The sequence below is a fragment of the Anarrhichthys ocellatus genome, unplaced genomic scaffold (assembly GCF_004355925.1).
Source record: "Anarrhichthys ocellatus isolate YVR2014 unplaced genomic scaffold, GSC_Weel_1.0 scaffold13, whole genome shotgun sequence".
Taxonomy (NCBI): Eukaryota; Metazoa; Chordata; class Actinopteri; order Perciformes; family Anarhichadidae; genus Anarrhichthys; species Anarrhichthys ocellatus.
In genome coordinates this window covers 4,706,922-4,718,925 of record NW_022280043.1, presented here as the reverse complement: position 1 = coordinate 4,718,925, position 12,004 = coordinate 4,706,922, and the positions used below count along the sequence as shown (strand labels likewise).

The following is a 12,004-nucleotide window of genomic DNA, read 5'->3' as shown; positions in this document are numbered from 1 at the left end:
CACACACACACACACACACACACACACACACACACACACACACACACACCTCTGTCTGAACTCCTGGAATGGGATGCGGTTAGGGAAGCCTTGTCTGCAGATACGGATCCCCTCCAGCACTCCATTACACCTCAGTTGGTCCAAAACCAGATTGGGAGACAGCTTACCAGGCTGACGACATGCAGACAAGAGAAGGTAAAGAGTGAAAAGAATTGAAAGTTTAACTCAGACATTTCTCCAGCTTTCTTGCATGTTTTGATTTAAAACAGTGTCCACATGCCTATCCAGCCCCCCCGTCTTACCCTCTTCTCGTGGTTGGGGATGATGCAGCGCAGGAAGTTGGGGTTAGTGTTCCTCAGCGTGGCCATTAGCTTCGTGAGTGACTCCTTGTAAAGCTGACCAACGGTCCTGAACATTCCCTTCTTCGTCTTCAGCCCCGACGATCCGAACGTGACCGGCCCGCTGTTCTCTCCTGACGACACCTGGTCCAGACCCACAATCCTGTCCACTGGACCAAAACATGGAGCAGGGCCTCAGTTTCAGCAGCAATTATCAGTTTAGTGGAATGAAGAGAGTGTTTGCCAGATTTGGCATGATGATGTATGTGTGAAGGCCACACTAATGCTGTGGGCGGAATGATTTCACAACTGCTTACACATCTGCTATCAAGCTATCAACAGATGATATCAGATGGTAGACAATGGAGGAGTTCAGTAGAGATGCAATGACATGGTTTTAAAGCCAATACCAACAGAATATATTTGCCCATCCATATCGGCCAGTAAGATACACATACACAGTTAGTGCGGGTGTTAGTGCGGGTGCCTAACAAGTTGTCTAGCTTAACCTGTTTTTAAAGATTTTAAGTTGTAAACATGTCACGACAGGCATGCCTGCAGGTTTGTTTGTCTATCATTTAAAACAAGAGAAAGATCATATATTATGTTCCTGATTTGACAGTTGCATGATATATTTGCCAAACATCTACAATAATAATACAATTAGACCAATATCGTGGCTGCTATTTGAATGTTAGTACTGAATGCCAACGCATCTCCAGAGCTCAGTCAGGATCACATTTCTGCCTGGCAGGTTTTCATGAAACCACTCCAGTGGCAGTTGGTTGTGGCAGTATTGTGCAACACAACCGTTATGTGATCCTGAATGTGTTTTCTTTTATGACTAATAATGAGCATGCTGCTACCTTGACACTTTCACATTTCTACACAACCATGGTGGACTACTTCTTCATAAATGGAAAAAGCTACGTCACACAAGCACAGCACTGTCACTAGAAGCAAACACTTGGTGAAAGAGAAAAGCGACTGAGCAAACAGCACAGTGACACTACAGCACAAATACAAACTAAAATATCACACTACATTTAAACAGCGGGCAGACAGAATACAAAGGAGTAACGTAAGCAGAGGTGAGAGTGAGGAATGTGAGTGTGTGACACACAGAGGAGGAGAAAAACCTACTGTCGGAGCCATTAGCCTGTAGTGTGGCATACGAGTCAAAGAAGTACACACGAGGAAGAGTTTGAATATCTGATGCAGGAAGGAGGAAGGAAGGAAGGCACATCGAGAAAGAAAAAAAGGGTAGGAAAGATGGAGTCCAAGCAAGCACCGAATTAGTGGAGAGAGAAGAGAAAAGAACAGAAGGAAAAGAGCAAGAGGACACAGGAGAGAACCAGGAGGAGGAGAGATGAACAGAAAGAGAGAGAGATAGATAGAATAGTTGCATGAAAGAGAGATAAATACAGTTAAATTAGTACATTATGAACCAGAAAGCTTATTATTTATACATGAGAAACTTGGAAAAAAAAAAATGCAGGGCATAAAAATATCTTTCAGTTAAAAGTACATTTATATTTAATGCTGTACACGTATCAAGTCTACACTTTATAGGTTTACTGAACATGGTGGGGAAAGAACGTGATAGTAAATCAGTCTCACCCTCCTTCCAAAGCTCTGAGACAAAATGATCAGACGACTGGTGCAGAAGAGACGCCACGTTGTCGTTCAGAGGGTCCATGTTCTTCACTAACCAATCATGTGCCTTGTAGTTCACCTGAGATACATCACAGGGGAGGATTTTAGTTGATGACTGTGAATGGGAAAGATGGCAGACACGGAAAGATGTTAAGAAATGATGGGATACCTTGCCAGCATAGTGAATGATGGAGAAGTCAGATTCCCCGCGTGGCTGCTTTGGTTTGAAGAATTTTGGATGGGTGCCTTGTTCAGCAGACACTTTCTCCACAAATGAGCGGTCTGTCGCCCGAGGGAACCAACACTCTTCGTCCAACAGGGCCAGAACACCAGGCGGGTGGGCCTAACGGAGACGGGGACAAAAACAACACCATTTGTTGTGATTCTTTATAATTCAAGATGAGAAGTGTGTGCCTGCATGTTTTTGTTTTCTATTTATGTTCTTTTATTCACTTCTTCATCTGTGGGTGTGGTGAAGTGATGAGGTTCTGTGGGCCACAGGTCCTGCAACCTGAACTTTAATCACCAACCAATGCACGCTATTTATATGGTAAGTAAATGTGGACTATCAGCATCTATATTCTAATCATTTAACAGGTAATAATGTGTGATCCTTTAACCAAACAACGTTTGTGTTTCTGTGTGTATTTACTGGTTTCTCGATGAGGTCAATGCAGGGCTGCAAGTCAAGGCCAAAGTCGATGAAGTTCCACTCAATGCCCTCCCGCTGGTACTCCTCCTGCTCCAAGATGAACATGGTGTGGTTGAAGAGCTGCTGCAGCTTTTCGTTTGTGTAGTTGATGCACAGCTGCTCAAAGGAGTTCAGCTGCAGGGATTTGGGGAAGCAAAGAAAGACTCAATAATTAACGTGATTTAAACTATGGAACAACATGAACACGCTTGTATGCCTGACATTTGTCAAGACATTTCACTGGTGACAACCCCACGCCCCTGAATGCTTATAATGCTTCCCAAACCTAAAACTGTAAGAAATAAAGGAAAATGCTCAGGCACGCATGAAAAAAAAGAAATATCCCTCATCAGTTCCACCATCATCCCTCATGTTAAAACTGTATAAATAACCTACTTCAAACAAACACACACACCATCATTACATGAACAAACCTGGAAGATCTCAAATCCAGCGATATCGAGGATGCCTATGAAGGAGGCTCCCTGTCTCTGTCGGCGGTCCAGAGCTCTGTTGATCCTCTGGACCAGCCATCTGAAAAGACGCTCATATGTGGCCTTAGCCAGGGCCTCCACAGCAAAGTCAGCCTAGAGGAGGAAGGGTATACAGTTAGATACACTCCACAGGGACAAATGTCCACTTATCGTGATGAGAACAAACGTCTATGCACATTAATCCTACCTGTTCTTTCGTCTGGGCCTTCTGCACATACTCTCGACCCACTTTGATTCTAGGAGTGAGGATGGCCCGAGTGAACTCCAGCACATTGATGCCCAGCAGATGGCACAGCTTCTGAGCAGCTGTGTTATCAGGCATAGAGGCCTGGTCGTGATTCTTCTCCTTCATGAAGGAAATGTTCCCCAACTGGAGCACAGAAGACATCACCTTAAGCATGGCTGAGGAAGAGAAGAGACAGGGAGAGGGACGGTGATTTATAGCAACGATCAAATGACAGAAAGCAAAAACTACTTTCTCTTTTCTCTTACAGAGCGACTCCTCCGGGTTGAAGCCCATTATAACCATGGAGTCCATGGTCTGGGTGAAGTTATCTGAATCGCTCTGACCAGGAACAGGGATGGACCCTCCGCTGAGAAAGCGGTACTCATCAGCAGTTCCTAAGAGCAGGTCCGCTGGGGATGGGAATAAAAACAAAAAGTGAAACGGAAAAGACATTCATTATTACAGAACATAGAAACATTTTCACCAAAATAACAGACAGCATGTTCTGTAGTATAGCAATATTTGATGATCACACTTTGGTCGACTATTGTACTTTACCTTTTGTCTCATTTGAAGTTCCACACAGCAACTGGTAAAAGATGTGGAACGTCCTCTCATCTTTGGCCTGACGGGTGGCCCGGGACTTTTCAAGGAGGTCTGGATTTATATGGTCATGGACAAATACACGTATGTACTATATGTGTGTAAACCTTTATAAAGATGCAATTTATGTTGCACATTTTTTTAAATGAACACCCTAAAAGCGAGTACTCCATTAACCAGAGTTTCACAATAGAGTGAAACAATAAATGTACAAAGTCACCAAACTTTGCTGTAAATGAAACGGCTTACTTAGAGAGCAAGAGTGTATTACATTTTTATACATTTTTTGTCTTGTTAAAGGATACAGGTCTCGATGTTGGCACCAACGATGTACCCCGCTACATCAAAATTAATGCGTATGAATTTACCCTGAAGAAGAAGAAAAAGTGGTTTTATGTTTCAGTTGATTTTTATGAAAAATGATCAAACTGAGGATAGATTCAGAAGGTAATAAACATTATCTGTTTGCATAATATATCTTGTCTGCTCTTACAAATCTAGAGGAGTTGTCATTCTTGACAGTCTTTGCATTGCCGAAGGCCTCCAGTATGGGGTTGGCCTGCAGGAGCTGTCTCTCCAGCTCGCCCTGAGACACACAGGAGACGTCAGATCAGATTAACAGCACGACAAAGACTACAGCCCCAACATAAACTCTTCCATAGGGCCTATCTGCTAAAATGCACCATCTAATTCTGCTCTCTTTGTAGTACCTACTGATAGGTTATGTAAAACACAAAAAAGTGTGACTCATCCTTGAAGAGCAGTGACACAAAATGGTGCATTTTAGGGCCCAAAATAGCATCAATACACACGCACCATCCCAAGAACCCAAAACAAATGATTCTCAACGTCAACAAAAGTAACGAGCCCTCATTAGTTTAGCAATCAATAATAAGGGCACCAATATGGCAGCGTATTGCTGCTAAGCTAGAAAAAGGATCAGTATCATGTTATAACGCAGACGTTTCTTTGTTATAACAAGTTGTTTTTCACGTTATTACAATATAAACATTACAACATGAAGCATTTCACGTTATAACAAGATCAGTGGTAGTATTTTATATTGTTGACAGAAAACATTCCTTGTTATAAAGTGAGAAATATCTCATCACATTTTAATGTTACTGATCTGTTTTTCTAGCATACGCTAAGCAGCAATACGCTGTTGTATCAATCTTGTTTTACATTTTATTCATTAAAATTAATCTCAATATCACATTATTAAAAAGCCATCTCTAGAAACCAACAAAGAAGAGTCAGTTGAGAACCACTGTTGTAGAAAAACAACGGCAGAGGGAAGCTACAGATTTGAATGCTAACACCATACTGCTAGCTGCAATGCATTACTGCAGCTGTCGCATTGCCAGTGCAGCTCCTGTTGATGCAGAATCAGCACAACAGCAGCCAATGTAGGGAGTTACTGCAGCTTACAGGAGGTCGTTAGACTGTAGAAACTGTACAAGAATGCCGACAAGCCATCCCCATCTCCAGACACACATGGTCAGCTCACTACACACGTGAACAAAACCACACATTTAAATGTGTACACTTGTTCACTTGCTACAAACTCACGTAGATGGGGCAACACAGCCACACCTGCACTCATTCTACATATACACACACACACACACACAGTACAGTTCATTAGATTAAAACCGCCTCTCCAGCAGAAATGCATGTATGCGTTTACAAGTCACTGGGAAAGGGAAGCCAAACATCAGTACTGAGGAGAATAGAATAAAAACGTGCCAAAACTAAAAGACCCAGAAAGAAAAGCATCACTCCGCATCAAGAAATGATTCTCGTTATGAAGCAAGAGAATCATTTCAGCTCTGGTAAATATTCTACAAAAGGTAACTTCCAATAAATATACCCCAAGTTGTCTTATATAATACTTTCATACTCACATATTGCATACTCTGACGAATTGGGGGGGGGGGGGGGGGGGACATTTTGGGGGGGGGGGGAAAGGGGGGGGGGGGGAATATATGGGGGGGATAAACAAACAAACAAAAAAGACAAATAAGACAACAATAACAACAACAAATAAAGGAATACAAACAAGCAAACTCAAATATACTATACAAGGTCTAACTGTTATGAGGAAGCACATCAGCCCTGATGTTAAAGTTTAAGGCTACTCTGTATCGTTGTGGAGTTCATTAAGCAGGAAATAGGAAGGGACAAAAGCACAGGACAGGACAACAGGACAGAGTTAACTCACCCTGTTCACCAAAGAACAGCCTCTTGGTAAGGACTTAGAGCCGTCCATCTTAGCATGCAGGAAAGAGAAAGGGGCAACGCAGAAAGAAGAGAAAGAGGGGATTTAATGTTAGATTCCTAAAGCTTTATCCTACATCACATTTCTTTCTTTCTCCTCCACGCTCCTTCATCACTTCTTCACCATCATTCCTGTTGTTCCTTCATTCTTCATGTTCCTAGAGGGCCCTTCTATTTTTTTTTTTTTTTTTTTTTATAAATGTAGTTTTTCCAGCTGCTCTATTTATTTTTTACTTCTGCGGTGTCTCTACTGTGACATACCTGTACAGCTTCCTTGTTCCTACCCAGAGCGCCACCCTTATGGGAGGAGGCAACATGAGCCAAATACTGGATGACTTTCTTAGTGTTCTCCGTTTTCCCAGCTCCAGACTCGCCTCTGGAACACACACAATAAATACCATTCTCTTTACAAAACGGTCCACCTTAAAACGCGCACACACACACACACACACACACACACACACACACACACACACACACAGTATATACATATGCATTTAAAAAAGAAAGAACACACAGGAACAAGGGCCAACTACTCATTCATTACACCAATAAATATAGAGCCCATGCAGTGCATTCAAAGCCACAGGTCTAAACAGAAAGCAGGTGGGAAGGATACAGGCCGTGACAGATTTGTTGCTTTTGGAGAAGAACGAAGGAGAATGGAGTAAAAATAGCAGCTGTAAGAGATCTAAAAGAAGCAGACGCCTCGCCCCAAATACACTGATTTAAGAAGAGCCTAAAGTGGGATCCTTGACAATGACAGGAAGAGTCTGACAGGAAGACATGATGACAGGGAGACGGATGGCTGGCCCTCAGGCAAGCAGGTAGGCAGACAAACCATGGCTACAAACAGACAGGGGGATGCATTCACATTACAGGCCGGACTTTTTTTGCTGAGATGTCATTTTTCTGGCCCGATTCTTTACATCCATGTTTGACAGTGGCCCATAACGGACATCAGTTTGAACATTGGTATGTCCTGCATTTGTACATTTGCATTAAAAAACAACAGATGTATCATTAGCTGCATAGAGACGAATGTGAGAAGCAGAGCAGTGCTCACCCTTTAATTCTGATTTCATATGTTTTTGATCGTTACATTTGAATAAAAATAATCTAATTTGATCCACTTGAAATCTGAATCCATTACAATTACATCCGCATGGAGGCACCAACGCACACCAATGCACACATAGACACCAGACAGCACACCAGACACAGACACAAACACTCCAACAGAGGCAGACATTAGCATTCACAGACAGACACACTGGCGTCCTACAGCAGGCTACTCACGTGCAGAGGATTGCCTGGTCTTCTCTGTCTGTGAGAGAAAAACAATGTGAAGACAAATGAGTGACAGGCAGATGAGACGAGTGTTAATCATGTGCTTTAATACATTGCTGACAAGACAGCAAAGTCAACATCAAACGGCTACAAGGATCCCAACTATTTGAAAGTCTACGCATGTCGGACATTTGATGCCTTGGAATAACACACTAGGCTGCTCAACCACACGACGCTGGTCGCCAATGGGTGAACACTGTTTGCAACATTATCATGTATTATTTAAGATTCCCACAGTTTCAGTGTAGAATTCGTACTGGTCCTACAGGTTTAGTCACTGCGGTAACACACCTACAACCTGCCCTGAGGGGGACAGGTAATGGCAAGTACATAGACACAGACTCATCTGGCCTGTTTCATTATCTCAGGAGGACACCCCGAGGCAGAGACAGTCCTCAATCAGATCTTAACTGCTTTTAGCTCTCGCATGAGCTCAACGTGACAGTTCGGGCCTAAAAAAAAATGTCAGTCATGCATATTTGCTCACTATCATCACCACAACAAATATGCTATGTCAACGCATCTGTGGGAGTGCCACACCTAGATCTCTCTGTTGCAAAAAAATACCGTCTTGCCTATTTGTTTTCACTTTTAAAGGCGTTTGATAAGAGCCACCAGTCAGGAATACGCCACACCTTCAAATAGCGCTCATGGTGCGGCTCAGCGATCAAAGATCAGTCTCATGTTTCAGGCCAGTTGAGCTGATAGCAGGTGTGTAGGTTAGCTATGGCGACGGAGTTAGTCAGGAGTAAGAGGCCACAGATAGTGTTGGGTACCTTGGAGCATGCTGCGATAGGCGGCCTCTGATATGGCGTAGATGTGGGGGGGCATCTCGTGGCGTTTCTTGCCCCGGTACATCTCCACGATGGCCTCTGTGTAGATGGGCAGGTTCTTGTAAGGGTTCACCACCACGCAGAACAGCCCTGAATATGTCTGGAACAAACACAGAGCAGAGAGGTTTACAGTGACCTAATCGTCACAGTGCAGTCAGAATCACTTTGCTCTCGGTCTGTTTGATAACCTACTGTTTGTGACAGAACTCTCTCTCTCCGTCCACATGCTCAATCACTTGAGTTAAGGAGTCAAGGAGACTGTCAATAACTGTGGGTGGCTTGATACTGCAGGAGTAGCATATTCTTATTAAACTACTGTTTCAGCAGAAAGTGCAGCGGTAAACCAAGCGTGAAGCGCTCAATGCAACTCTGCTTGGTTCAATATATTACGCAGGCCAGCGGTATTGTTCCTCATTACATTAATTAACTTATTGTGACACAGGGAAACCTTATCGGAGCGGTCAGGGAATTTAAAATTAAACTGATTTCAGTTTATCATCTATTTCCAGACTGCTGCTCCATACGCATAACACCAATCACATCACAATGTAAATGCTCTGTATCCTCATTACACATTATCAAAATGCAAAAAACAGACTCTTGCATCGAGAACCCACTTCTGTAAATGTTCAGATTTTTGTAAGTTTATAAATGTCAGTTTATTCAGAAATTAACATTTTGGCTCATGTAAATGCACCCAGTGATTGTATTTTCTACACAGCACTGTTAGTCACATGTTAATATCCGCCCGACGATACATAAACCATAAATCTTATCATATTGTAACACGCCTCTCGAAGCTCTTCCAACAACCTATCCCTGCTCCTGCCTTGTTCTGTACTCCCTGCATGATCCTCCATCCCATTAAAAGGCAGCTTAACTACATTTAATTGCCTATGTATTATTCTACTTTACTATGCTTCCTGGGTATGTCAATTATCATTGGCTTACATCACCATAACTTCCACTCCTATCTATACTCATGTCTCTCCTCCCCCTTTTCTGCAGGAGAAACTGGAGATGCCTCCCACTGCCACCACACACACCAACAACTTTGTAAACAGACTCCTCACCTCTCATATCGGTTACACAGGAGATGCCAGAGGAGCCGACGCATGTACTGTACAACACAGACTGAATGTGCACACAAAAATGCATGTATGTGAACATGTGCTTTGGTGTGAGAACCGTGTCCACAGGTTTCTTTATTAGTTATACGCTGTGAACGAGTTCTTCATCGTTTCATCGTCGACTCACATAGATCAAGCCAGAGTAGTATCTCTCTCTCAGGTTGTGCAGCACCGAGGCTTCGTTGAGGCAGGTGAGGTCGGCCATGTCCTCCACTTTGCTGAAGCGCGGGGGGTTCATCCGCTGCACCTCCTCCCTGGACAGAGTCACCTTCCTCTGGCTGTCTGTCAGCTCGACCTCCACCTCATCACCACGCTCCTCCCGAATACTGGCCGACTGGGGACGGAGGCAGAGAGAGAGAGAGTTAACGAAGACAGTACGGTAGATAAAGGAAGAAAGTGTTTCTGTTCAATGTGAGATTCAAAATGCAGAGACTTTAAACTTGCTTTAGTGAACATAATGTCTGCATGAATCGTTGTCAAAGTACCAATTTTACAATCGGGGGCCAAACAAGCAATGCATTTACGAAATATGCTGTCTGTAAAACAATTCCACAATAATCAATAAATAATAATCAATCTTTTGAAAGGAGTTATTGTAAAATATTATAATTCTTGCATTGACTCAGATCCTCTCAGACGTTTTAAATCTGGGATTTAGCATCTTCCTTTGATGCACCAACAAGAGTTTCGTCATCAATTAGATTAAAAATAAAACAGATCGAACTGTGAAGCTGTGCTGAAGTTACTAGTCTCAAGATTTTGAAAAAAGTTAATTCATTCTGTGCAGAACATAATAAAAGCCAACAGCTACCTAGAAGGCAGAACATCGATTAAAAAAATGTATCTGTCAATCAAAAATGAAATTCAGTGTAGCCATACTGTTTATTTGTAGGTACTGGGCTACACAAAAAAACGACTTTAATTCTACCATAACCCAGCTGGCCTACATATAAAATGAAGCTAACATAAATGTATTTGTGCAAATGTTTGACAGAATCTCTGCCAGAGAGCTTTGGAGTAAGAGCGGTCATTGTATCCGACAGCAGACCAGAATAGATGGCGACAGCAGAGAGGACATCTCTTGTCCTGCTGTTGGTCTTGTGCTCGTTGGACAGGAAGTAGTAAAACTCTGATTCTGACCAGGTCACAGGACTCTGATCTGCTACACTTCATTCTCTCTGCTTAACATGCACAACACACAAACTATGTGCTTGTTTGTGTTTGCGCGTGTGTGGGTGTAGATTAGTCACAGATTGAACTACATGCTCAGAATATTAAAAGTGCGTGTCACTCTCTGTGTGTGTTATACTGTATGAATTTCTATATACGGTATGTGTGTGTGTGTGTGCGTTTGTCCTACAGTGCCATTCTCAGATCATGAGTGTGAAATGAAGTCAGTGTCGCTACAACGGCCTCTTAACATTAGGCTGAAGGAGAGTATTGTTCTATTCATAGAGCTCACTGTGAAACCAGTGCAGAAGAGAGAGGGAGCTTCAGATAGGACGTCAAATTCATATGTCACATGCTACAATATGCAACAATGAAAAACTCATAACGTGCATTACACAAGTACCAAGAAAAAGTGGAACAAGCGATTATTACGACCCAGGCCTTGTGCCAGTCATTAGGCCTAAACGTGTGAGAGAGCATCACAAGACATATTAAGGAATCTAAAGGACGAAGGAAAGCATGGAAAACAGGGTATTGTCATGGGAACAGAAACCTCGTAAAACATGGTGACGCATGCAAACAAAATGCTCACACACCCTGTGCTGCTCTGCCTCACCTGTTTGACACACCTCAAATTGAAGACATACACTTGGAACTAATTATTTACCAGAGGATTAACACTAAGATAGTGGTAAACGGGAAAACAAGTTGTAAAAAATAAATTACATTTAGCCCTGAAATTCAACATTAATTTAGAGTTGAATCTATTTACATCCAATAAGATTGTAAATTTGATGTTCGTGCTTGTTGGAAACATATAGTCGGCCATTTCGCTCAGTACCCGCCTTACCTCAAAGCCATGCTTCTCTGATGGCACCCACACCAGCCTTTTAGCCGCCCAGTCGGCCTGGCTGGCGGTGGAGAACGTGGAGTTGGAGGTGGGAGACCCGGGCATTGCCCCAGACGACAGGAAGTGGGTGACATCGTTGACACCGCCCCCCGTTGGCTTGGACATGACTCGTTCTGCTGGCACTAGAAAGAAGACACGGGAGACCAAAAAAGAAGAACAATAAAAAGTTAGCCCGTTAGTCACACGACTACTGTCTTGTGGGAGGCTTAAAACTGGAGCACGGAAGATGCAGTGAAGGACTGTCAGACAGTGACATTGATGTGATTCTGTGTCAAGACACACACACACACACACACACACACACACACACACACACACACACA

At 43.0% G+C, this 12,004-nt stretch overlaps 1 protein-coding gene across 5 annotated transcripts in view; it reads right to left on the bottom strand.

The window, feature by feature from the left end:
- The window catches only part of myh14 (myosin, heavy chain 14, non-muscle), a 25,801-nt gene that overhangs the window by 10,558 nt on the left and 3,239 nt on the right, over positions 1 to 12,004 (bottom strand). For 2 of the 5 annotated variants that reach the window (XM_031852520.1, XM_031852515.1), the window contains exons 2-20: positions 11,622 to 11,803; positions 9,729 to 9,935; positions 8,415 to 8,571; positions 7,588 to 7,615; positions 6,550 to 6,664; positions 6,233 to 6,280; positions 5,916 to 5,927; positions 4,502 to 4,594; positions 4,314 to 4,377; positions 3,964 to 4,062; positions 3,672 to 3,815; positions 3,367 to 3,581; positions 3,120 to 3,272; positions 2,647 to 2,820; positions 2,164 to 2,337; positions 1,959 to 2,073; positions 1,482 to 1,550; positions 303 to 508; positions 50 to 171 (exon numbers count right to left, since the gene is read on the bottom strand). In XM_031852520.1, the coding sequence (XP_031708380.1) occupies positions 50 to 171; positions 303 to 508; positions 1,482 to 1,550; positions 1,959 to 2,073; positions 2,164 to 2,337; positions 2,647 to 2,820; positions 3,120 to 3,272; positions 3,367 to 3,581; positions 3,672 to 3,815; positions 3,964 to 4,062; positions 4,314 to 4,377; positions 4,502 to 4,594; positions 5,916 to 5,927; positions 6,233 to 6,280; positions 6,550 to 6,664; positions 7,588 to 7,615; positions 8,415 to 8,571; positions 9,729 to 9,935; positions 11,622 to 11,786 (2,360 nt within the window). In that variant the 5' untranslated portion in view covers positions 11,787 to 11,803. The remainder of the gene's footprint in view (positions 1 to 49; positions 172 to 302; positions 509 to 1,481; positions 1,551 to 1,958; positions 2,074 to 2,163; positions 2,338 to 2,646; positions 2,821 to 3,119; positions 3,273 to 3,366; positions 3,582 to 3,671; positions 3,816 to 3,963; positions 4,063 to 4,313; positions 4,378 to 4,501; positions 4,595 to 5,915; positions 5,928 to 6,232; positions 6,281 to 6,549; positions 6,665 to 7,587; positions 7,616 to 8,414; positions 8,572 to 9,728; positions 9,936 to 11,621; positions 11,804 to 12,004) is intronic. The other 3 variants (XM_031852518.1, XM_031852516.1, XM_031852517.1) reach the window with 3 other exon arrangements.